Source organism: Ochotona curzoniae, unplaced genomic scaffold (assembly GCF_017591425.1).
Source record: "Ochotona curzoniae isolate NIBS_2020 unplaced genomic scaffold, NIBS_Ocur_1.0 scaffold_3208, whole genome shotgun sequence".
Lineage (NCBI taxonomy): Eukaryota > Metazoa > Chordata > Mammalia > Lagomorpha > Ochotonidae > Ochotona > Ochotona curzoniae.
In genome coordinates this window covers 26,990,667-27,016,936 of record NW_024467106.1, presented here as the reverse complement: position 1 = coordinate 27,016,936, position 26,270 = coordinate 26,990,667, and the positions used below count along the sequence as shown (strand labels likewise).

At 47.3% G+C, this 26,270-nt stretch overlaps 1 protein-coding gene across 3 annotated transcripts in view; it reads left to right on the top strand.

The window, feature by feature from the left end:
- The first annotated feature begins 6,081 nt into the window (after nucleotides 1–6,081).
- NR4A3 (nuclear receptor subfamily 4 group A member 3) overlaps nucleotides 6,082–26,270 on the top strand; it is a 32,969-nt gene continuing 12,780 nt past the window's right edge. Inside the window, exons 1-6 of one of the 3 annotated variants that reach the window (XM_040963548.1) lie at nucleotides 6,082–7,068; nucleotides 10,578–10,707; nucleotides 11,152–11,324; nucleotides 20,094–20,114; nucleotides 21,946–22,127; nucleotides 24,677–24,855. In XM_040963548.1, coding sequence (XP_040819482.1) covers nucleotides 6,082–7,068; nucleotides 10,578–10,707; nucleotides 11,152–11,324; nucleotides 20,094–20,114; nucleotides 21,946–22,127; nucleotides 24,677–24,855 — 1,672 coding nt within the window. Of the gene's footprint in view, nucleotides 7,069–10,577; nucleotides 10,708–11,151; nucleotides 11,325–20,093; nucleotides 20,124–21,927; nucleotides 22,128–24,676; nucleotides 24,856–26,270 lie in introns of all 3 variants that reach the window. The other 2 variants (XM_040963547.1, XM_040963546.1) reach the window with 2 other exon arrangements.

The window sequence follows — 26,270 nt, the reverse complement described above, 5'->3', positions numbered from 1 at the left end:
CCGCGCGCTCACACCCCTCGCGCCCTGCGCCCTGCGCCCTGCGCCCTCGCCGGGGCCGCGCCGCAACCGCAGCGGGGAGAGCCGGGCTCACTTTGCAACGCTGACAGCTCCGGCGGTGGCCGTGGAGGTGGGAACGGCGGCTGGCTGCATCCTGCCCCGCGGTCGCGGCCTGAGCCAGAACACCCACAGACCCTCTCGGCGCCACTCTCCCATGAGTCGGGGTCGTAGCATCCCCCCGCCAACCGCTCGCCGCCTCCGGGAGCCGCGGGGCTTGTACACCGCAGCCGGGCCGGGACAGCAGCCGTGACTGACCCTCCCCACCCAGTGCAGATTTCGGGACAGCTCTCTAGAAACTCGCGCTAAAGACGGAACCGCCACAGCACTCGAGTATGTATTAAAGATCTGCCCGGTTGAGAAAATGGGGACTCGCTCAAAAGTTGGCGCGCTGGGAAGCGTAGCTCCTGGAACTGACAACTTTGAGTGTGGGGGTCTTCTGCCCCCCTCCCGCAACCCGAACCCCGTCGCTGCCCTCCCCGGCTCCGGCTTTGCCGGGTGAGCAGCCATCGCGGGCTCTGATCTGAAACTTTTTTCCCCTGTAGCGGGCCCGCGGGGATCTCGGGAGCGCGTGGGATTCCTCTCCCCACCCCGAGAGGCGAAAAGCCTCTAACAAAGAGGAGGACCGCGATTTGTGCAGCAGCAGCTCCGGCGCTGTAATTCAGGGTATTTCGCTCTAGTTGTCATGGTAATGATGCTCTCGGCGGCGGCGGCGGCGGCGGCGGCGAGTTGCAGCTTCGGTGATAAGCGGCAGTAATTTTCCTGCCTTTTAAGGAGGATTGGAAACAGGGGCTCTGGTGGGTGCCAGCTAAGGGGCCGAATGGTGTGGTCCCGAGCTGGCTGACTGGCTGGTTAGCAGCGAGCTCGGGAGGGCAGGGGGCTTGGGCTGCAGCCGCCGGAGTTGGCAGGGACGCTCAGGAAAAGCGCGTAATTGTAGGAATGTGGGTTTATTGTATTGAAATGAGCCCGGTGCTCCGCTGGGCACGTCTGCCCGGCCTCGCCAGCTGGAGGGTTTTACCCTTTTCGCCTCGGGGGTCAAGGGGAGTAATTGCCAGCTTCCGCGCTCCGACACGCGTGGGGACCCGGAGGCTCTCCTCCGCGCTAGGCTCTGGTGCGGGGAAAGGGGGGCTTCCTTCCTGGCTGCTACTCGAGCGCTAAGTTGCTCCGAGAGCTCCACCGAGTAGAAATGAAAGTTGTCGGCGGCGAGACGAGCGCCGGTCGGCGAGCGCTGCCCGCGACCGCCGACTCCCCCCGGTTCTTGACGAACCTGTTGGAAGCTTTCGAATGGCCCGGGAAGGAGGGAGGAGGGCGCGTCGTCCCCTGCCTCTCCTGGATGGCCAAGAAATGTTCTTGGAGATGGCCCTGCTTTGGCCAGGTGCGTCAGACCATCTTCCGCTGGGAGGGATGGCACCCACCGGGAGTTCGAGATCAGAAACCTAGGGTGCCTTGGCAGGGGAGAGCTCGCCAGCGCCATACGCCCCTATTCTACCGCAAAGCAGATCCCTGGAGCATTTTACAGAATCAAGCTGGGGTCGGAGGGGACAGAGGGAAAAGCAGCTACCCATCTGGGCGCTTGGGCACAATGAATGACTTGACTTTCTCTGAGTTGCTTTAGCCTAGCTAGACGCTTCGTCCTATAACTGTCAGACTCCCTGGGCCACAGCAACCTCCCCGCATCCCAGAGCGGTTCCCCGGTCCCGCGTGCTTCCAGAAATCATCCTCCCCGCCCCCACCCCCTGCGACGTGGCTGGTTCCGCAGGGTCTTTCTGAGAATCTCTCCCTTTCTGGTCGTGTCTCCCCTCAGTGCCCTTGCCCCCGCCCAGCCTCCGCCCCCGCTTCCCCAGGGTTGGAAACTCCGCGGAGGAGCCCCAGTCACAATGGTGCGTTTCACGGTTTCCTCCACACACTTCACCACCGGGAGGGGAACACGGGGGTGTTCCTTTGGTCCGCCCACGAGAAAGAAAGGGGCTTTGACGGGGGTAGTGACTGTTTCTTAATTTACAACCTCGAGGCTCAGCTCCCGGCCAGCGGCCGCGAGCCGGAGCGGCCCAACGTGTTTCCAAGCTCCGAGCCCTCGCCTAGGTAACCCGGCCGTTTTGGGGAGGTGGCGGGGGTAGGGGTGGAGAGTGGGCTGCAAAGACAACCCAGGGGAGCTGGGACCCGGCTGTCGGGGAGACGCTGGGGCTGGCCACGCGAGGGTAACTCCTTCCTCCGGGAGGTGCGGTCGCCCCCACCTCCCTCCGCTACCGGCCACCTCCAGCTTTGAGGCCATCCCAGGCAGGGGCGGGGAGGTGAGCACCTGCTGGAGGAGGGGGGCGGGGACTGTTGAAGTCCCCTGCTGAAGCTGCGTGGGGACCGGCAGCCTGTGCTGTGGCCGTGGAAAGATCCGCTGGGGTCTGCGCTCCACCGAGCGCAAGCTTTCCGTCGGAGCAGCTCGGACAGGGGCAGGCGAGGGAATCCCCCGCGCTGCAGCCCTCGAGGCTTTCCCGGACCCGGGGGCGGGCTCTGAGGGCCTTTTTTTTTTGTCCCTGCAGGGAAGGTCTGGGCGGCAGGGGTAGCGGGAGACGAAACTTAACGTGATCCTGGCAGACCGCGAAGCACCCCAGAGGTTTGGGGTGGTTTTTGTTTTATTTGTTTTTCTTTCGGACTGATTTGCTTTGATTTGGGTTCTGCGTGCGTGTGTGTATGTGTCTGTTTTCACCGGGATCCACGTTGCCACCCTCGGAGCTTTGTCCACCCCGGGCCAAGGGGGCGCTATAAGACGGAGTTTGGGGTCCGAGCTTTCCGCGACAAAGTTTCACGAGGCTGCGCGCGGAGACTTGCGCGCGGAGACTTTCGCCCGGGAGCCGCACTTGGCATCCTCAGGAATGCACTCCCTCGGGGTCGCCGGCTTGCCACTCCGCCTCGGGAATTCCTCCCGCCTCGGGGACTCGTCCCTCCTCGCCGCCTGGCTTGCCATACGGGCCTTCATTGCGCAGCGCCCCTTTGTTTGCTTGGCCCCCCTGGCCCCAAAAACGTGTGCGGCTACTAGCAGCAAAGGCCCATTAGCATTTAGAATGAAAAGCGTTAAGGGTCTGTTAATTCCTCTGGGCGTTCACGCATTCGTTCCGGACCTCATGCATTTCCTATGCAATGTGTAAAAATTGTGTTTGAGGGGTGGGGACGGGCGGAGTTGGAAAATGGCTATTTTCCGCTCAGGCACACTCGCTGAACCCCCCAAATTCTGACGGAACTCGTTCCTCGAGCGTTCTCTTTTCTTCGCTGTTCCTGCCTTCGCGAGTTTGGAACCAATTGTTGGGGGCAAAGAGATCAATTTCTGGGCGACGACAGGCTGCGAGGTGTTTAAGCCTCGGTTCGGGTGCCACAAAACGGCGATGAGCGCAGCGGGTGCGGACAATCTTCCCTCGACTTCCCCCAAAGCTGTGTGACGCTTCTTGCCCAGGCATTCCGGTACCCTTAAGTGCCCTTACTTGCCCTTGTGCTAATTCTTGGTCATGAACGCAGTAGTATTTTCTAGACGCTCCCCCCGCCAAAGCCCTGCCCAGACGCCCGCCCAGGCTGAGGTGAGCCCAGCCCGCTCTCATGGTGACCTCTTGTCTGCCCTCTCTCCTGGCACCTGCAGAGCCCACCGCGGAAGAGCGACGCCCGGCAAGCCCAGGCCCTGAGCCTGGACCCTCGGCGGAGTCGGGCATCACAGCAGCAGCCACTTCACCTGGCAGGACGTCCCCGCCTCCTACGCTCTCGGCCTCCACTGGAGAGACCCCCAGCCCCACCATTCAGCGCGCAAGATACCCTCCAGGTAGGAGCTGAAGGCAGGACCCGCTTCTACCGCTGGAGAAACGGGGAAAGGGGGACCTCCCAACAGCAGACTGGTCCATTCGCTAAGTGCTAGGACAGGGATGGCTGGCTGGCCATGCATAACACGGCATTCCTAGCACGAAGCTCCTCAGTGTCACCACACCCTTGTTGCCTACCGAGATTAAATTAAGCGTTGCATTTCTCAAAATGAGGCTTTCCCAAGGGCAAAACACAAATACATCAGGTAGAGGGGAGCCTTCCATACAGTTCAATGTCTTCATTGTTGCTTTCCTTTTTTTTTTTTTTTTTTCCCATCCAGTGTGTGCATTTAGAGTTACTGAATTCCTCAGGGCAAAGCGGTGTCTTTTAGTGTCTGTAAAACCAAAATCTTTTGAGGGCACTAGTATGGGTAATTGGAGGTCAGAGGGAATGGGGGGTGTCAAAGAAGCATTTGAACTGAAAACCAAGGGGGCGGCACAAGTTTGGCAGCAAAACAAAGGATTCTAGATTTGGTGGTGCCAGCTCTTGATGAGCTTGTTCCAGGCGTGCTTAGGTACCAGGCCTACATAGGCATCTGAGAGGTATGTGGATATGCAAAGCAGGGTCTCAGCAAGCTCATCTTCTATCTGGAAACCTCAACAAGATACAAGGAGAGATAGTTAGGCCCTGCCGAAAAGAGTGATAGGGAAGAGACAGAAAAACCTCAGAGGCACAGAAAGGAGCAGACCGCAATGAAGGCTCAGGAGGTGTTTTTGTAAGTCAGGAGCCTGCCATTGTATCCCAGCAGCCGGGCAGCCAGCTAAGTAATCCCTCAACTTCCAACTAGTGAGGGCGTTCTTCAGGCCTGCCTTAGAAAAGACAGGTTTGAACTGCTTGCCCTCATCACCACTTCTTCCAACAGGCCCTCATCACGCTTTTTCAAATCAAAAGATTTTATCCCCTACACGCATGACTCAATCAGATTTTGGAAATGTGGGTAAGAGAAAGATGCCAAAGGAAATGTGAAGCACTCGCTTGGTGGATTAGTCACGCCCTGGATCCCATGCGCTCCAACACAGACGTTAAGCACCTGCTTTTCCTCTCACTCAGAAGAACCAACCCCCAGAAACTGGCCCCCCTGGTACCCTGGACTGCCTCCTAACCACACTGGAAGGGAAATAATTGGTTAAGTCATCCAATAGACCTCTCAGGATGCTCTCAGCGGGGAGTCCAACCTCTTAGGAAGTGGCAAGCATCCTGGACACCCATAGCTGCGAGGGGGCTCGGTGTAGTCATCCAGGCAAGGAAACCAAGTTTGCACAGAAACAGCCTCCTTCTTTTCCAGGGAGCTCAATCTTCTGTCATGAGAAAATACCTAGATTCACTTGCCTATTGTGGTTGCCGTCCCCTGTTGTTCAATAGTTTCATTAGTCGGAGACTATATGTGTACATGTATCATATATATATGTATATATATATATATATGATAAAGCAGAGAGCTGCTTTGGTGGGTGTTTCTTTGCAGCTGCTGATCTTTTTCCTTGCAGATGGTGCAAACACCCCCAAGTTCATTTCCCTGGGCCTGTGTTCCCACCTCACCACCTAGCTGGCTGTAGTCAGCCACAGGGGTCCACTTTGTGCGGGCTGCTAGGCCTGTTTGTAGAAGTGGGAGTGGGTGGGACACGGCAACCACACGTGTGTGGGCAGCATCACTTGGCACACATAAAATGTTAGAATGTCACCAACTCCCTCTGGGCCAGCAAGTCCCACGTAGGACACTTTTTTTAAGCTCCTAGGTTCGCAAATCAGTGTGTGTGATATGGAGGACCCAACAGCCTTTTCCCCACACCACTCCCAAAAATAAAGCAACGGAGCATTCATTGGTGCCTCTCTCTTTGTCCCTTCAGCTAGGGCTCTCTAGTTTCAGAGGATTCCGAGCAAATCTCGAAAGACACTACTGAGTGTCTGAGAGGGAGACATCAGGGATCCCAGATCTGGTGAAAGGCAGGGCAGGTTCCCCTGCGGAAGCTGGGTTTGTGGGTCAGGGATTCAGCTTTCTTCCCAGGGAGGAAATGAGTAAAGTGAGAAGCCTCCAGTCTGCTCCCGGGAGGGGGAGAGGATGCGGCTTCCTCTCTTTTTCCCAGATCCCAGAGCAATAGATCCAGCATCGGCAGTTAATGAAGGAAAGGGTGAGGTCGGATGGTGTCCTGACCTAGCGTCTGAAAGACCCTTCTCCCTGTCACTGCAGATATGCCCTGTGTGCAAGCCCAGTATAGCCCTTCGCCTCCAGGTTCCAGTTATGCCGCGCAGACGTACGGCTCTGAGTACGCCACGGAGATCATGAACCCAGACTACGCCAAGCTGACCATGGAGCTCGGTGGCGCCGAGATCACGGCCACGGCCACCACGTCCCTGCCCAGCTTCAGTACCTTTATGGAGGGCTACTCCAGCAGTTACGACCTCAAACCTTCCTGCCTGTACCAAATGCAGCCATCTGGACCGCGGCCCTTGATCAAGATGGAGGAGGGGCGCGCACACGGCTACCACCACCATCACCATCACCACCACCATCACCATCATCATCACCAGCAGCAGCCGCAGCCGCCGCAGCCGCAGCCGCAGCAGCAGCCGTCTCTTCCTCCCGCCTCTGGCCCGGAAGACGAGGTGCTGCCCAGTACTTCCATGTACTTCAAACAATCCCCGCCGTCCACCCCCACCACGCCGGGCTTCCCCCCGCAGACCGGGGCGATGTGGGACGACGCGCTGCCGTCGGCGCCGGGCTGCATCGCGCCCGGCCCGCTGCTGGACCCGCCCATGAAGGCGGTGCCCACGGTGACCGGCGCCCGCTTCCCACTCTTCCATTTCAAGCCCTCGCCGCCGCACCCGCCCGCACCCAGCCCGGCCGGCGGTCACCACCTGGGCTACGACCCGACGGCCGCCGCCGCGCTCAGCCTGCCTCTGGGAGCCTCGGCCGCCGCGGGCAGCCAGACTGCCGCGCTCGAGGGCCACCCGTACGGGCTGCCGCTGGCCAAGAGGGCGACCGCGCTGCCCTTCCCGCCGCTGGGCATCACGGCCTCCCCCACCGCGTCTGGCCTGCTGGGAGAGAGCCCCAGCCTGCCGTCGCCACCCACGCGGAGCTCATCGTCGGGCGAGGGCACGTGCGCCGTGTGCGGGGACAATGCCGCCTGCCAGCACTATGGCGTGCGCACCTGCGAAGGTTGCAAGGGCTTCTTCAAGGTGAGCAGTGCCGCCCCGCCCCTTCTCCCATCCCCGCCCCCGAACAGCAGCCAGCCCTCAGGAGGATGTGAGTGTGTGTGCAGGAGCGACCTCAGCCTTAGGTGTGAGAAGCTTCACCTTAAGGGTTTCAGAGCCTGTGGCCCTTCCTGGTACCTTCTTAAGCTACTTTTATCAGGCGGTAGGCAGGACCTAGGAGAGCTTTCCATTGATTCTCAACAGAATTTCTGACTTCCACGATGCAAAACCTCATTGCATTTCTTGTCTGTCCTGTGTGCAGCACACCTGTATGCCTGCTTTCATCTTTGCAGGAAACGCTACTATTCTAGACTCAGACAGTCCTAACACTGGCTTTGGGGTGCTGGTGAGCTAGTTTTGTTAGCCATGCTTGAAGGTAGTTGTCTTTATTTCATTGGAAGGCTCAGAATGATGGATCCACTGTCCAAAATTCATTCATTCATTCATTCATTCATTCATTCATTCTCATTCTCTCTCTCTCTCTCTCTCTCTCTCTCTCTCTCTTCTCAGAGACAGGGAGGCAGGATGCTAACTCACTGTGTGTGATCCCAGAGGGCATGCTCTTCCCACAGTAATTCACCCTGGAATAGACAGGAGCCACTGGTGGGGTACATTTTGGGATGGCTGCCTCCTTGGAAACTAGGAGCTGGAGTTTAGGTGTCACTGGTCCATTCTGCCCTCCAAGAACTCCCCTACTCACACACCCGTGTCCATCCCACCCACACGAGGTGTCAAGTGCAGACCTTGTTCCTCTCAGATTTAAAGGCGGATGTTGCAGCATAAGGGTCATGGGCCTTAGTTCTATTTTTCCAGAACTTTCTGAAGTACCCTTGAATTTTACCTCTGAGGAACTGAACCCTAGAGTGGTGAAGTCTTGGGCAGGCTTTAAGCCAGCACTTGGCTGCACACAAGGACCCAGCAGGCCCCTCCTTTTTCCAGTGCTTGGTGGCGGGGGCTCAGCAGGGAGGTTTTCTCTTGCTGCAGTATCTTGGGCTTTGACTCCCAGGCTTCTGGTACTTCTGTCCCCCCCTCCCCTCCCCTCCAGTCATTTCTTCAACTCTTTGCAGACTCACCCAAGTGACTCCTGAGTGTCCAGTGCCAGGTAGAGGCGAGGGAGGGGAAGAGCAGAATGCCAACTGGCTGACTAGGTTTTTGGGAAACCAATAGGATTTATCTGGTAGCATGTTGCAGTGAGAATCAGAAGACTCAAATAGAAGCAGTGCCCCAGTTGTCACTGCCAATTGTATGACATTGGGCATGACATCACTTTGTGGGCCTTCCTTTCCTGTCAATGACAACAACTCAGAGAAGGGCTGTACCAAATGAGATTTTTAAATAAATGAAAGCACTCTATCATGTTTTTAAAGTCATGAAACAACAGCTCATTATTAAATGAAAACTAGGAAGCATTTATTAAAATGCACATGTTTATGGATGAGTATACATACTACCAGACATAGTTGTTTTTGGACTGGGATGGCAATCATGTTATTAATTGAATTCTGCAGATAAGTGGGAAAGAGCTTGTGGGAAGGCTTTGCAATATGTTAAGCGCCCTGCAGGTACCATGAATGATGATGTTTTAAGTGCACAACCTTAGCTTTTTTTTTTTTTTTTAATTTTGTCATTTGGTTTATCTGTCATCCCTGTCCCAATGGCTCAAGCTTTAGCAGAGCACTGCTTTCCAGTGTCTGCATTTTGGGAATGCGCAAAGGCAGTGAAACGGGCAGCAGCAAGGTGGAAAAGAAAGAAAAAAAAAAACAGTCAAGAGGACAAGAGGATCACAAGTAACCCACAGTCATGGGGCCCGAGTTAGCGGAAAGTGACCCAGGTCCAGCATGAGAATACATCTAGAAACATCCATCAAGCGTTCCAAACAGCTCCCTTTTACTGCGGCAATGCCTTGAAAACAAATCTATACTTGAAAAGGTGGAGGGGGCAGGCAGAACAGGAGAGAACCACCCCACGGATCTGTTTATTAAACCCAGAGGTTTTCCACCGTTAAATTGAATTCTTTCAACGTGAAGTGCAGTGAATGATGGGAGCTCAGGGACTGCTGTGATGAGCCCTGCCTTGCGTCACCCCACACAGGCACACATCCGTAGGAGCAAGCCTACAGGGTTGTGGGAAACACGTGCCACCAGCACGGAGCCTGGCATACAGCCTGGAGAAGGCTAGCAAGAACCAGTGTTAGACCCGAACGACACGTACCCCAAGACAACTTCATTCGGGAGACAGGAGTCTCGGCTCCTTTCATACGGCTGAGCTGGAAATACTGGAAATCCAGAAGTGCTTTTGTGGTAGGGAGCTGTGTTTCCCACGGAGAAGGTTTGTTTGAGAGAGATAGGGTGGCTTTGCTAAATTTCAGGTCAGCTATTTAGAAGTTAATCCCTAAAGAGACACTGGAAGATGTTTGGGTGAAAGATGCTTGCAGGTGACTGGGAGAAAAATTGCAGGTGAAATAGAACCTATTACCTGAACCTTTTTTTTTTCTTAGTGCAGCCTAGGCTTACCAAATATAGTTATGAAAAATTTCATTCCAAGTGGCGAAATCTAGCCATTGGCATAAATATTTTCAGTTTAAAAGGCAAGCATTCTTTCACATCCGGAACATAAAATATGCTTAATTATTTCTCCATGTGTCATTTCAAAATTATATGTGATCCTGAAAAATACAACATTACTTTTATATCAAAGCCCAAATGTCTTCCACATATGGCTATTTTGCTGTCAGTAGTCATTTATGAAATGACCTAGTAATGGGTTTTTCACTAAAAATATATGATTCTCATGTCTCTTTCTCTCACTCTTTTTAAATCTAGGCTTTTAATTTCATCCTTTCTTGGATGTGATAAAGAGTTTCAATAGCCAATTCAAGATTTTTCTTTTAAAAATCAGAAGTGGCCAGTTTATCATATGTATTCCTTAAGAAAAACTGAGCAGGCTGGTAAAGTGAATTTCATTTGACATAAACATATGATTTCCTGTATGTTGTACCTGGGCAAATCTCAATTTTGCTTTTTGATGATTTTTGTCTCTATTGGGTGACAAAGCCAGTTATTGCGATATTGGACTTACAAAAGTGATAGCATACACAGTACATCCCAGATAATTTTGATTTTATTTTAATAAGGTCAGCAATAATCAGGGGAGTAGAACAAGTGGAAAATTGTTCCCAAAGGGATATTAAAAGTGAAGATAATCTAATCCTCCAAGATATGCTATGTTGACCTGGTAATTTCAGATAGGATTTTATCATTCAGAGTTGGGTGTCTCCTGGGACTCGCTTCAGAACAATCCAAGATGATTTTCATTGTCAGCAGCTAACACTAATAAAATTGTTTTTCCTGCAGGCTAGCGTGTTAGGAAATTAAATTTATCTAATTATACGAATAGTGCTGTCGCTTTTCACATTGTAATTAAAATACATTTTGTCAGGTCCTACCTCTTTCCAGAAACTGTTAGTTGACTATCTCGGTATTATATTTTCACAGAGAACAGTGCAAAAAAATGCAAAATATGTTTGCCTCGCAAATAAAAACTGCCCCGTAGACAAGAGACGTCGAAACCGATGTCAGTACTGTCGTTTTCAGAAGTGTCTCAGTGTCGGGATGGTTAAAGAAGGTATGAAGATAATATTTTAATTCCAGCTTTCTTATACATATTCTCAGATACTGCTGAAAAGGATGCTAATATTTACGTTGGGGTGGTGAATTTCCAAGTTTCTCTTTTCTAGCATTTTGTTCTTGTGGCATATTTTTAGGCTTAAAAAAAAAAAAGTGAGGACTGCTTATTTCCATTTCTCAAAAGTCAATAGAGAGCTAATGTACACCCATCTTCTTTCTACTTAAGAAGCGGGCTTTCAGTGCTAATTCATTACCAAACACAAGCCTGGAGTGGCTTCCACTTTGCTTGCTTCAGCTCATTCTAAACACCACCACTGTGACCTGATTGGGCTCATGAATGGCTGCTCCACTATAATGTGTTTGGATTCCTGTTTGTGATTCATGGCTATTGATAACATGATCTTTGAGGTTCTTTTTCTCTCTGTGTCTCTCTCTGCATCAGTTGTGCGGACAGATAGTCTAAAAGGGAGAAGAGGTCGGCTGCCATCCAAACCAAAGAGCCCATTACAGCAGGAACCTTCTCAACCCTGTCCACCTTCTCCTCCCATCTGTATGATGAATGCCCTTGTCCGAGCTTTAACAGACTCAACACCCAGAGATCTTGATTATTCCAGAGTAAGTATAGCTACATCCTGCCTTTAAATGAGTGACTGTACTCTGTGTGGGATACTAGTAATACTCCTGGACTGAATGAGTTTGCTAGAGAGTTTTCATACCTGTTCCATATTTCTCCCTTCATTTAGCAATGCAGTGTCTCCACTGCACCAAATAATTGTTACTTTCTTGGATCTCTAAATGCCTTAACAAATGACCCTGACAGAGCTGCACCTGTCGTACCCGTTGTTGCAGGTTTCCGGGTGTTTGGGCTAATGAAAATCTGCACAGGTGAACTGCAATTGATGGTCTTCTGTATGGTCTAGACCAAGTGACTACTGTTCGTTTTGTTTTGTTTTGGTTTCATATTGTGATCAAATCGTCTGGGCAAGCTTCAAGTTATCCTTAAGCAGTTTCCCCAATTGCATCGGCATTGGTTGACCTGCTGCTTACTCAAAGGGATTAGACCGTTGATGGAGAGGAGCGAGCTCTGGCCTAAGCATCAGGAGGTGTCAGGACTGGGATGGAACGCCGCCTCTGCTGCTTCCTGCCTGTGTCTCTTGGCTCCTGCTCTTGGCTTTCTCATCCCTACAGTGGAGATGATTACAATACTTAACCCCAGAGGGGTGCTCTGAACATCAGTCACACACGAGTGATGACAACTTTCTGAAAACCATAAATGATTACCAGTGTTGTGACTTAAGTCAACCAAAACATATGGACATTTTAATTTCCCATGGGATATATCATAAAATCCCAGCCATGTGAACTCTACATATCGTCCCCAAATATGGACACCACAAAGGGGAGCCATGAGAGAAAGGATTTTCTGAGAAAGTATATGTAAATGTTACTGTAAGGCAGTTTCCTTAAAAATATTTATTTATTTTTATTTGAAAGGCAGAATTAGAGAAGGACAGATGAGATCTAGCTCCTGGCTTACTTCCCCAAAATAGCTGTAATGGCTGGTGGTGAGCTGGTATGAAGCTAGGAATGTAAGAGTCCCTACTGGGGCTGCCACATGGATGCAGGAGCTCAAGAACTTGGACCATCCTATGCTGCTTTCCCAGGTCATTAATAGAAAGCTGGATCAAAAGTGGAGCAACCAGGATATAAACTGGCACCCATATGGGATGCCGCTGCTGCAGGTGGAGAATTAATATGATATGTCACAGTGCCAGCCCCATAAGGCAGTTTTCGAAAGGATTTAAAAGAGCAAACTTCTAGTAAAATGGGATCTTACTGAGGAGGTAAGGGAAGAGAAAAAGTTAACAATTCCTGAGCAATTCCTACTCGCTAGACACTGTGGTACAGTGTCTCATTTACTGCTTAAAATAGCCAAGAACTGTAGGAACCATTATTCCCCCTGGAAGACAACTTAAACACATGACTTACAGATAAATGACCGCAGTTTGGGGATCCCCGGTGGATTGATTGGACCTAGCAGCTACTGCCACATCACCCTTCCCAATTTTCATCAGCATTTGCAGCTTATGGCTGAATGGCTGGCAAAGGGTGCAAGTGTGTCTTTGCTATGGGCCCTCTTCCTGGGTGGCAGAGTTGACAGAAATGATTGGTGTCCCTGCTGTGAGTCTCTTTCCCTCATCCTCACCCTCATTACAGGCTCTGAAGCCTCCTCCGCACCTGATCACAGACTCATACGAGAAGCATGGCAGAGCCTTTAGTGCCAAAGGTTGAGGACTCTTACCCTGATTACAAGTGTAGTTATCGCAAATCTCTTCACGGCATTCAAATCGCAAATAATAGTGTCACAAAATAATGCCGCTGTTGAGAGTTTAGGCTTTGGAACCATGCAGGCCTGGGTGAAAGTCTTAGTGCCACCAAGGATAAGCTGGATGACCTCAACCAGCCGATGGAACTGTGCAATGCCTCAGTTTCCTCATCTGTGCTGCAGGGTAACCATAATAATAATCATAACATCTTCCTCCTGAAGTTGTTTGTAAAGATTAAATATGATGACACCTGTCAAAGCTTTAGTACAGTACCCTGTGTGCTGTGTCCTTGGCCGGATTTTCTTACTGTGTCATTGTTGACAATACTAATGAATATAAACAGGACAAGTCAAGTGCTATGCAACAACACTGTTAAAGTAGGCATGGTGATGTCCACTCCACAGATGCGGAAATTCAAACTGGAAGAGGCTAATGGACTTTTGCCCAAAGTCATATAGCTAATACACTCTAGAAATAGAATTAGGAGCCAAGTGAATTGGACCCAAAGCCTGTGCTCTTAAGTGCCTAGCCTTAGTGCCTCTGTGGTTTCAGTGACAGTGGGCAGTGGGGAAAAAAAATGCTCAGGAATGAAGACCCCCCTCCCTAAAGCACCCCTTGCTTTGATGTGTGCAATTCACCTGAATTAAGCACGTATGTAGGTACTGCTTGGAGTAAAGCTCCAGCACACAACCTGACGTTATCCTAGAGCATTTGAAATCACCCCTGATGGTCAGTCAGAGAAGCGGGGCTCCCAAAGTGACTTTTTCCCCCCAAATTATACAATTACCAGTTGACTTGGCCTAATTAGTCATTCAATGGCAAACCCTCCCGGCACTTTGAGTTGTCCCAGCTGGGAACTGTCTCCACACTGAAAAATCAATCCAGTGTGTTTGCTTGCCTCTGTACCATTCAGTCTGTGAGTCCAGAATCATCATCCTCATCAACAAACATTTATCCAATTTAATTGTTAGCTTTGTCCAAAATACCACATTGACCGGACCAGAGTGAGGGTCACATTGAGGCCTGGCTCAATTTTGCAAAACGTATTTACTTTCATTGTGTTGTTTTGGAATCAGATTCAACTTCATAGCTCAGATTCTCCTGCTTTTAGATTGCTTTACAAAATTATCAAAAATTGGACCAAAATCAAGTAAATGGAAAGACTTTTTTAAAAAAACACAGTGAGTTTTCATCAGAAAACTTGGATGAAGGCGTAGGAGCATGCTGATCACATTTGCAGATGACAGAAAGCTGGGAGGGATCGCTAATATGATGGATGTCAGTATCAACATTCAGAGTGATCTCGACAGGTTGGAACAGGAAGGGCTGAAACCGTCACAGAGAAAGTTAACAAAAATAAATGTGAAGCTCGGTATTTAGAATTTAAAAGGAAAGGCCTTGGCTTGCCAGTAGATCATGTTAAGAAGCTCTTCAGGATTTCTCAGTATGAACGAACAAAGTATGTGTGTGGCCAGAGGGAGGGATGCTAAGTTGCCTTAGTTACGGTAGTCGATACAGAATGGGATGAGACCGGAGGTGTCAACAGTCCCAGGCTCTATCCTATCAGATCATACTTCAACTGTAGATCAAGTCAGATTTTAAGTTGAGGTTGAAGAGGGCCAGACGCTCTAGCCTAGACACTGTTGCTAGAAACTTGTAAAGGATGCCAGGAGGACTTGGAAATATGTAAATCAGAAAGGGGACAATCTGGTGGGATGAGGCCATTCTTTTACCCTCTGGTAAAAAGAACCTGTTCCCCAGAGCAGATCTAGGGGGAGAAGGAGAGAGACCTCTTCTAGTTTGTCCTGAAGGGGCGCTATCTTGTCTGCTCCAGCTGCTGTGAAAGTATGAGTTCATCAACATGAGTAGTAACAGGATTGCTCAAAAGAGGAGAGGTTTCCTTGGGTGATGTGTAGTCCTTTATAACTCTTGAGATTTTATGATTCCAAGGTAAATATGAGTTCTTATACACATGCAGAAGTATGTGTGCATATATGTATATGTTTACATATCTACATCTATCTACATATATAGATAGATAGAGACAGAGAGGAGAATGTATGTGGTTAAGTAACCCGTTATTTAACAAGATTGAATGTGCTTTGTTCTTGATCAAAATATGAAGACATAAAATGAACTCATTGAATCCCTACCTAGAGCTAGGCATCAGCATATAGATCTTTCTCTTAAAAATATTTATTTATTTTTATTTGAAAGGTAGGTTTACCGAGAGAAAAAGAGACAGAGAGAGAGAGAGAATCTTCCATCCGCTGGTTCCCTCTCCAAATGGCTGCAATGGCCAGGCATGAGCCAATCTGAAGCCAGGAGCCAGGAGCTTCTTATGGGTCTCCTACGTGGGTGCAGGGCCCAAGAACTTGAGCCACTCTCTGCTGCTTTTACAAGCCATAAGCAGAAAGCTGGATCAGAAATGGAGCATTCAGGACTAGAACTAGCTCCCAGATGGAATGCTGGCACTGCAATGCAGAGGACTACCTGTTAAGCTACTGCACCAGCCTGGATAGATCTTACATAAGTTCACTCAAGCCCCCAGCTTTGTATGATATGTTTTATAATTTTGTATCATTTTTAAGTGGCATTCACAGAAATTGAATTTTCATAATACTTTTCCCTGAAAGTTTTTATATCTACAAGTTCATAGAAGCGGAGGTGACCTTGAGAGCATCTAATCCAAATTAAGAGAAAATTAAAGCTTAGAGGGACTACCAGGTTTGCCTAAGGTTAGTAGCAGAGCTAGAACAAATTCAGCCCTCATCACTCAAGACAATCAGAGGCATTTTCAAATCAAAAAGTTCTTGGAAAATTTGTATCACAAAAAAATAGAAAATAGAAAAAAAAACTATGTGTGGATGTTTTTTATACCAAATAGATATTTATTGTAACTGCATCTTTTCCATGAACTTTTTTTTTTCTTCAGAGAAGCAAAGAAACAGACAGATAGGGAAAACTCCCATGCACTAATTGACTTTCCAAGTGTTTAAAATGGTCCAAACTGGCCCAGGCTGAAGCGAAGAGCTGGAAACTCAGTTCAGATCTCTTATGGAAGTAGTAGAGGCCAGGCCACTCCACCCAGCACCTGTAGCCTTCCATGAGGTCTGCATTAGTAGGAAGCTTGGACTAGGGAACCAAAGTCTAGATGTAAACCCATCTCCAACATGAGATGACGGCATCCCAACTGGAAGATGAACCGCTAGGCCAAATGCCTGTTCAAAGTATCAACTCTTTGAAGAACTCCCACAAACTTCTTTTTCATCATAGTGCTATATGTCCTGATGTCAATTTACTGTATTTTTTGGTAGATAGAAGCTTTATTATGTTTTAATACAATTACAATAATGGTAATATCCATTAGGCTTTTTTTTTTAAGCAGGTAAGCCATTTAGAAGTAATAATGAAAACTAAAAAGTTTCTCTTCCTTTTCTGATCCTATTTGCCAGGATAACCAACATTAACATTTTAGTGGGCATCCACATTTTACCCCACTTGAAGTCAGAATCTGCCCTCCCAGGCTTATGCCCAAGAGTCGATCTGATGAACACAATTTTTTAGCAGCACTGGTTAACTCCAGTGAATCAGACTAACAACAGAGAATGCTTGAAGTGTGGTGTACTTCAGTCTTTGTGAATCAGTGCAGTTTCCTCCCCATTTGTGGGGAAAAGAAGGGTTTCAGTCCAAGTTCCAGAAGGACTGAATATTAGAGAGGCCAGAAAGAGAGCTCCTTGGGAAGCGTTCCTGGCCCTGGGACCCCCACTTCTCCTCTGGGCCAAACTTCTCTCCCTCAGAAATGAGTTCTGATCCTTGAACATCACTGCAGTCAAAACATGTCACATTTGATTTGTTTCTCCTTGAAATGCTGCAGTTCTCTGCCCTACAGTTGCTTTTCGTTTAGCGATACAAGTGTATATATAGATACTCAGCTTGGCTTTGGAGCTGCAAACTTGCTAACAAGAAAATATACTTAATGTCCTCATTAGTTGGTCATTTCAAGTGTTTTCAATGCACGAGGGTGTTTGTGGTAATTGGTGTTACTCAATGCAGAAGCAGGCTTACATCCCGAGAAATATGGCCCAGATAAAACTAGACACCAGCCAGTGGCATTTAAAGGGAGAACAAGATAGCCCATAAGCAACAACGTGGCTAACACATGCTAGACCTACAAAGTCAGCAGCAGGAAGACTGCCGAAACAGTGGTTGCTTGGAAGCTTCTCAGAAGCCCCTCTCAAACTGCCACTGATTCACAGAATGAGTTCTGTCCAGTTCTGCTCCTCCATGGCATTGTTTCCTTATCGAAATGGAGCAGAGATTGGATCAAATGCACTCCCCATGGTCTCCTCCAGCCTTCTACCCATTCAACCTGCTGCCACTCTGATGTGGGCACAGGTCAGCATTTCCTAAAGCCTGGAATCCAGGAAGATCCTCAGTGTTTGCTTTAAAACCAGGTTCTCAGACCACAACCAGACCTCCCAAATCAGAACAGAGAGGAACAGGAAGCAGACTGGTGCCTCAGGTGATTCTTTGGCAAGCTAAGGCTTCAGAACCCTCTATAAGAGATTCATAATCATGATTCATCTTTATCTTGAATTTACCAGCTTTTCCTGGGATTGGGAAGGGGTAAGCAATCGAGGTATATATATTGTTCAGAAATTAATTTAACAAATATTTATGGAACAGCTGTAGGGTATCAAGCAATGTTCCTAGGACATTGTTGATAAGGGAAGAAGTCTTCTGCCCTCATGTAACGCAACTGTCAGTGAAAGAAAAAGAAAATAAACAAATACTGTTGAGATGTCTTTGGTGGTGGGAGAGGAATTTTTTTTTTCAGTTTCTTGAGGCAGGGGTAGGCAATTGTCAGAAAAGAATAAATATGGAGGGAAATAGTCTCATTGCCAATTTTGAAAAGTCACCATTTTTTTTTAAATGTGAGGACCCAAGAACATATATATGTAGTTTTATATAAAAGTTTTTTATATATATAAAGGCTCAGAGAAAAGTGACCTTCTGAGAAGAGAAAGCCAATGTCCTTGGGGTATTTTACATATTTAGCCAAGGCTGAAAGGGAGATGGAGTACATATTAGATTCCACTCTGCTGTTACAGCATCATGTTGCCAAAGGTCTCATTTAATTCCCATGTAAATATCTTATTTTAGGCATAGGCTGTGGCTAACGTCTGGCCTGCACAGCTGCACTATTGCCCTATGAAGTGTTTGGACCCTCTATAGCTTCAATAATATCAGTTGCTATTGTTTGCAGCTTTGGGATATTATTCCAGACACTTTGGAGAAACTTCCACTAAGAGGCTGGCTGTGAGTAACATGTAATCTGACTTGATTACTGTAAAACCAGAGTTCTGATGGACCAGTTATCCCTACTGGCTGGAATTTAAAAATCAGGGGAACAGCTCTCTTTTAAAATGTTTTTGTGTTTGGTCTGTGTTTAATTGGCATGATCAGTAGACAAATATTTCTGTATTTTCTTCAGCAGGTCCAAGTCCATGTAGCCCAAAGACAGAATGACATAGGAGAGCACGGGAGTAGGATTGGTAGACCAGGCAGAGAAGACCCTAAAGTATTTTGCTGTGTTTCTTCAAATCTTCTGTTTAATACCCCCTGAGTTACAGGTCGCTCAGAATGAATCCAGTTTGATTCCAGAGTTCTGGGCTGTAGACCAGAAATCACTGCAGGTGCAGCCCGTAGGGTTTGGCAGGAGCCTGACTTTCCTCCTCACTGGGCTCCATCAGAGAAAAGTACACACACAGAGTAGGCAGAGCCTGTACCTCCCTGTGTGCAGGAAGCATGAAATGCCAGCCAGCAGGAGCAGAGGCCTGCAGTGGACCCTGGCGAAAAGCTGTGTGCTCTCATGGGTTCTGAACAAATATTGGAAGCATAGGTTGTTGAACTGGGAGCCAGGGTTTCATAAAAGTCAGTGGAGATGGGAGCTGTTAGGTCTCATTCCTAGGAGAAAGTTTGCATCCTTTGGTCTTTTTCTCTCCATTTAACTCACTGTTTTGTAACAAAATGGTGCTTGATTAGTGTGAGATTCTGGGCAATCACATCATACCTGGGGCAATTTATCAACATTTGGAATCATTGAAGGTAAAAGCCAGAAATAATCTTAGGGACTACTAATTTAGTTGACTCTTGTTTTGGAGAGAAAACAAAGCAAGAGAGGTTAAATGACTTGTATAGAGTGACACAATAGTTCTGTGCTAGAACCTCAACTAAGATCTAAAGGCCTGCTTGCCTAACCCATTATACTTTGCTCTATTCCATACCAGATGTCATTTGGGAGTTCCACATGTAATACTGTTGTCCTTTTTTTAAGATTTATTTTATCTATTTATCTATTTTTTTTGAAAGGCAGGATTTTACAGAGAGAAGGAAAGACAGGTCTTCCATCTGCCCACATGTCTGCAATAGCCAGAGCAGAGCTTATCTGAAGCTGGGAGTCAGGAGCTTCTTCCAGGTCTCCCAAGTGGGTGCAGAAGCCTATCCACTTGAGCCATTCTTCATTACTTTCCCAGGTCATAAGCAGGGAGCTGGATCAAAAGTGGAGCAGCTAAGACATGAACCAGCACTCATATAGGATGCTGGCACTGCAGGCAGAGAATTAGCCCAGTAAACTATGGCACTGGCCCTATAGTACTGTTGGTTTTTAAAAGCGAGTCCTGTCCTGAAATTCATCATGCTGTTGGAACTAAAGTCATAAAGGAAGAGGGGGAAAAAAAATCTATATATATATATGTATAAATTCCTTTTCCAGTCTATTATAGTTAAGAGTATATATGTTGCAAGGAAATGGAAGTAGGTACAACATGTGGTCAAGCTCTACCCCTGCCTGTCCCCAGGGAGGAGTGTTGCTTCCTTCTGGACTTGACCCAATTCCATCATAGACAATCCTGGGCTTCCCAGAATCCCTGTGTGATTTTGGGGAACACAGGAATAAATTACAGATCTTACAAAGTCAGGGCTGAAATTCATAGACATTCTGCTTCAGCCCATTCCCCACTTCATAAATACAGAAACAGGGTGCTGGGGATAGTTTCAAGAATTGCCATCATTTGTGAAACCTGTTTTATAATATCCCACTCTTCGCATGAAATTTTAAGTTTGATCAGCACAACAACACTTTGAAAAAGGGATTGTGTCCATGTTACAGAGGAGAAAACTGAGGCTCAGAAAAGTGAAATAATGTTTCACATATTAAGGGTTACCCAAAACTTTGTTTAAAGTCACTGGGCCCTCTGTCTAATGGCTCTTTAGTTATTTCATGCCGCATCTGGGAAGAACATAAACAAAAGGAAGACTGAGTTAGGCAGGTTCCCCATTTCCTCACACCCAGATAGTTTTGCAATATGCAAATTGCTGCTGTTGCCCATTTCTTATTGGCTAATTTTCCTCCATTCAGGCTAGAGCAGATTGGCAAGCCTCGGCAGTACCCTGACTATTTCACTGAAAAAACAAATGTCAACAGCTGTGTTTTTTGAAGGGCTGTTACGTGCCAGTCACTGTGCTGTTGACAGAAATGTGGGAGATTCCAATTACAAAAGGCCAAGAAATGGTTAGGAAGTTCCAATTGTAGTAAAGCAAAGTGCCCCATCAAGCATTCAAAATGGTACCACAGGCTACCAACTAGTAACCTCAGGCATTACCAGCCAAAAGTTATAGGACTTAGCACCCAAGTCCTAAATCTTGGTTAGTTTACCACAATCTTGGTTGGGTGTGCAGCTTGGGAAAATGTCTTCACATCTCTGAGCCTTGGTTTCCTCATCTGTGTAACTAAAGATTCAAATCCCTGCCCCAAGAGGGTCAACTGAGAGAAGAAATGCAAGATCATGCTTAGCTTCATTAAGATAAAGCAAATGGTGTGCATAATCACCCGAATGTTTCTCATATCTTTTAAATCTCATTGCTGGTTGTCCCTTGACTATTATCTTGCTTTATCAACCTTCCTGTTGGAAGCAGAAATGTTTTTCCTCCAAGAACTCAAAGAAAATCATGGTACTACCTAATGGAGTACCTGAAAGCTGAATAGAGAATTTTTCCAACTGCTACCTTTCTTTGCCTGGGACTCCCCAGATCAGGGTTCTATAGCCCATCTTTCTGAAGTGATGGGAACGTTCTTCACCACCTTTGAAATGCAGCCGATATGACTGAGGAACTGAGTTTTAAATTTTCATTCATTTTTGTTCATTGAAGTAGCCTCAAGCCCTGAGTCTGATGGCACATGGTTACTTGGGCTCTGCCAAGGGTAGCTTATCTTCCTTTACTTTCCGATATGTTTCATCACTTGAAAACCCATCAAGTAGAAGTCATTCTCGTGCCCTGCTGCTTAATTCAGATTCTCAGTGTGCCATGAGAGTCATCTAGAGTCCTCACAAACTCTGCTCTTCCTGCCCCAGACTTTCCACATTTGATAGGCTGGAGGGGGTGGGGAGCAGGCTGAATTTATCATTGCTAACTTCTTCCCAGGTGGTGCTTATGATGATAGTCCAAAGACCACACGTAGAGAAGCATTGGGTGAATTTCCCCGTGGCCAAACCCATCCCAGATCAGATACATTAGATTCTGTGGTGGTGGGATCTAGACATTTATGTTTTTCCAGAACTTTTTGGGTTATTAGGGTGACCAGTCAAGGTTGAAAAATCACTGCACTAATGGGACTTCAACAGATGTGCTTGGCAATGGCATGGTATCGTAAAAATACACCTTCCTTATACAACAAGGTCAATGTGAGAATCAGATGAGGCTCGGGAGTATGAAAAGGTCTTATACACAGTGGGACCTATAATCGAGGATTTGGGCATTACCAGGCTTGTGAGAGGCCATTTTCAAAGAAAACAGAGTCACACTACTCTCTGTGGTTTGTATTCCAGTACTGTCCCACTGACCAGGCTGCTGTGGGCACGGATGTGGAGCACGTGCAACAATTCTACAACCTTCTGACAGCCTCCATTGATGTATCCAGGAGCTGGGCAGAGAAGATTCCGGGATTTACTGATCTCCCCAAAGAAGATCAGACGTTACTTATAGAATCAGCTTTTTTGGAGCTGTTTGTTCTCAGACTTTCCATCAGGTAATGACTATGATGCTACTCCTCCATCCATCCATTGCTTCCTTGGAAAGGATCTGGAACACTTACATGTTTCTAGATGAACCATCAGCCGAGAGTCTGCTCAGAAGCCAATATGCAATGTGGTTCTGTTGGAGTCTGCTTTCTGTTACTAGTAAACAAATCCAAGGGTGGGATTTTGTTCAGATACAAGGTTTACTGGGTTTACATCTGCAAGCCAGAATGGTATGGGGGTGGGCTAGGCTCCTGTAATGGCCCCTCCTGGCTAAGTCACATCATAGCAAATGACATCAATGTGCCTATGGTCCTTCGGTGAAACAGGCAGCACGAGAGTGGGGAGGAGCTGGGGTTGCTCTTTGGTCACCCACTCTCCTGAGAACTTACTCATTCCATGGGAACTGTGTTAATTCCTTCTGAGAGAACTCCCTTCCACTGCCTTCCCCAACTCCAGCCCCAGACCCTGACATCTCCCTCCAGCCTCACCTCTTAGAGTGACCAGTAGGAACCTAGTCTTCAAAACACAAACCCTTGGAACTATAAATCAAATCCAAATCAGGGCAATTAGTGCTCAGTAACTATTTGCTGACTGAAATAATGCATAATGCCCTTCATCCAAGAATCAGAACACTGCACCATTCCTGGACCCCTCACTTCCAGTCCCAATTCTAACATGGACTAACATGAATCAAACTCTGAGCCCACTGCTTCCCTCGCTGGATATTCAGATCCCTCCTTTATAAAATGGGAAAATTGGATTTTTGGAGTCTCTGGCAGCTCCAATATTCTAGGAGTCCCAGAAGATTTTCTTGGCACTGAAGGTATTTCTTGAAAGTGAGTGTTTGCCTTGGAACACTGCGTTTAACTCATGAGTTTCTATTTCACAAGTTCCTGTTCTAGTGCACCTGCTGGGGCTCCCAACAGTTCCCACAGCTTCTTCCAGCCGCCATGCTTATTCTGAAAACAGCTCCTGGATCCCAGGATTTGATCCAACCTCTCCTACTCAGGGAAGCCAAATGCAAAGAGGAAGTGATTGAGCAAAACACTACAATCTCAGCTCTCTAAGCCCTCCTTGCATCTTTTTTCTTAAAGTTTATCACTGCTTTTATTCTCACAGAACATTTAATTATAACTTCCTTGCTTCTCTTCCTAATTTTTAGAGGATTCCACCAACAACTCACTAAATGTCATAGAAAAAATTATCTCTACCCTCTTATCCATCCATATTACCCCTGCCTCCTCTAAAGGGCAGGTTTCCGTGCTTAGTTCCCATCTATTTTGGCTTGGGAAGCTTTGGAAGATGTCCAGCAATCTTCATGTTAAACTCATGCTCTGGTGATTCTGATGCTGGTGGTTGGTGGGTCCATATTTTACACTTTGAGATTGAATCGTTCTAGCCTGTGTGTGTCCTCTGTGGGAGATCAGAGCAGGAGTGGGGTGGAGTTAAATTAAAGTACCACTGATTAGCTTCAAGTGCACGCAATCCCATGTACACCAGAGCCAGGCCAGCCTCGTGCTGGCTATCAGGCACACAAAAAGGGAATAATTAGCTCCATGCAGGCAGGTACCATATAGGTCCTGCTCACCAAGATTTCTTCAGTGTCTGGCTCTAGAAATGGCACAGTAAATACTGGCAGAATGAAGGAATTAATACAACTGTTCACACCAGCCACACTACATGAATGGTATTAACTTGTACATGGGTCAGCCAGGATAGATAAACATGTGGCAAGAGATCTGAATGGTAAGATTAAAGTAAGGATGACATAGAATTCAGAATTAGTTCAGTCTTCCTGTGTTCTGGGCACTGCATATGACTTTCAATTTCTTTATTTAATTCCCTCTACAAATCTTAGGAGGTGGCCATCAGAATTCCTGTTTGATAGCTAAGGGAAAGGAAACTAACAGAGATTACAGGAGTGCCCAAGCCCTCCCTGCCAAGCAGTGACGTCAGCTGTAAGCTCCAGGGCACCTCTCGGGAGACAAGAATAGGATGACTATGGACTTAATATAAATTATCAGGATAGTTTTAGAAAGAGTCCTCTTCAGCCTCCCTGTTAAAAACAGAGAAGGTCGTATAAAATCAGAACTCATTTTTATATTAGACCTCTTTTGAGCTTGTGATTGACTTCTGGCCCTTGCAGGGAGCTGGTGTTTTAGAGTCTACAAAATGGAATTGTAGTGTCTAGCCTCAGGCCTTATCCGGTTTTGACATTTAGGAAAATTATGGGCAAGCTCTGACTCAGGAGCCCTGAAGGAACAGTCTCCTATGCACAGCAGAAAGAACGAGTGCCCTGGGCTTCACCCCTGTGATCCATGAGAACCCATTCCCTTGCATTCTGGCCCAGGCAAGCCGACAATTGATTCAAGTAAAGACAGCAGGTGCCATTCCCTGGGCTAAGGCTCTTTCAGGATGTGGTGTGGTCTTGTTAATCACACATGTCTGGGCATATTTCTCAGCCCCACTATGAGTTCCCAAGACTGCCTGTAGTCACCTGGGGCCTGTGTGTTTTCCTGTCAGACAGACCCTTGTAACGCATCTCTCCACCCTCCAGGTCGAACACTGCTGAAGATAAGTTTGTGTTCTGCAATGGACTTGTCCTGCATCGACTTCAGTGCCTTCGTGGATTTGGAGAGTGGCTCGACTCCATTAAAGACTTTTCCTTAAATTTGCAGAGCCTGAACCTTGATATCCAAGCCTTAGCCTGCCTATCAGCACTGAGCATGATTACAGGTAAGCACCAACTCGCCAAAGACCTGTGATTGATTCTGTCCCCTTCGGCTCCTTTCCCTTTGTTAAGCTGGATTCTGACTTTTGTCATTACACACACTAGAACATGAGGAAAATGACTGCCACTCATCTGAAATCTGCTGTGTTGAACCTCAATTAAAGACATGCATCTACATCCTGTTGTTACATACTTCTAGCAGCAAGGCTTCCTAATCTGTTATTGTTAGCAAAACCAACACGACACATCCAACTTTCCGCTGAGCTTTATGGTGACTGGATCAGCAACTTTCTGGTGATTTTCAGAGTGTTTCTAAGGAGGACTATCTTGACTAGCTGATTTCTGTAGGACAAAAGTGCTAGTGATTAGAGGCATTGAAAACACAATTTAATTTCATTGCTTTGATTGCCAGAGAACTGAGGAAGGTAGATATTTGTTACATATTCAGTGACTTGTCTATATTACGTACTTTCTGTCTCTGTGTATCTCTTCCTCTTTATCTTTAGATTCCTAGGTTGGTGGTGTCAGGTGGTGCATGGTAGGCAAGAGAAGGGAAACCAACTATGTCACTGTGGCTGTTGAGCCCCAGCTCCCTCGGCTCCTTAACACACCCAAGGAGAACTTCTGGAAGTCCATCTTTTTCTGTGCAGTACTGGGGTGTGGTGAGGCAGTGATGGCAGTTCCAAAGGAAGCTGCTCAGATCTAGTATCTGTCCCCATCCTTTGGTCAGACCCAAACACCAGCTAAGCTGTTGAACCGAGGGTTAAAGTTCAGAGATGGATGTACTCTGGGCTGCAGAAGACATGTGTTTCAGGCAGGCGGTGAGTTTTGGAGTCCCAGATGCATCCTCTGGTGCAGATGGCCTCTTCTTGCTGATGTATCAGAAACATGCATTGGTTTGCCTAGGCATTGCTTCTGTGTAACTTCTTGGAGCATTTCCAGTTAGCTAAAGGGCGATGTGTCTGTGTGCCTTAAGAGGTTCATGCTTTGAACAGTTTACATGAAGGCAAAGAAAAGCAAATGGCATGCTTGTGCGGCAGTTGGAAATCAGATGCGAATTGGTTCTTACAAGTATTCCACATAGAACCTGAGAGGCTCGCTGCTTTTGATGGAATAGTCACAGGCTTTATGTCATTAATAAGACAAAACCAAGTACAGTCTCAAGGAATATTATCCAATTTAGAGGGCTTTCAAATGACATACTAGAGCCCCTAAAGGAAATGACATATTTAAGACACAAGCTTGAGAACATTTCAAAAAGTTAGTGGAAAAATGAAATTAAAAGATCAATTTATTCTGATGCCAAAACCTTTGGAATCCATGGACCTTTTTCCATACTACAAATTTTCCATGAACATCTTCAACACTCCTCATGTGACTCCAATAGGTCTAGAATGAAAATGGCTCAAAGGTGATCTTT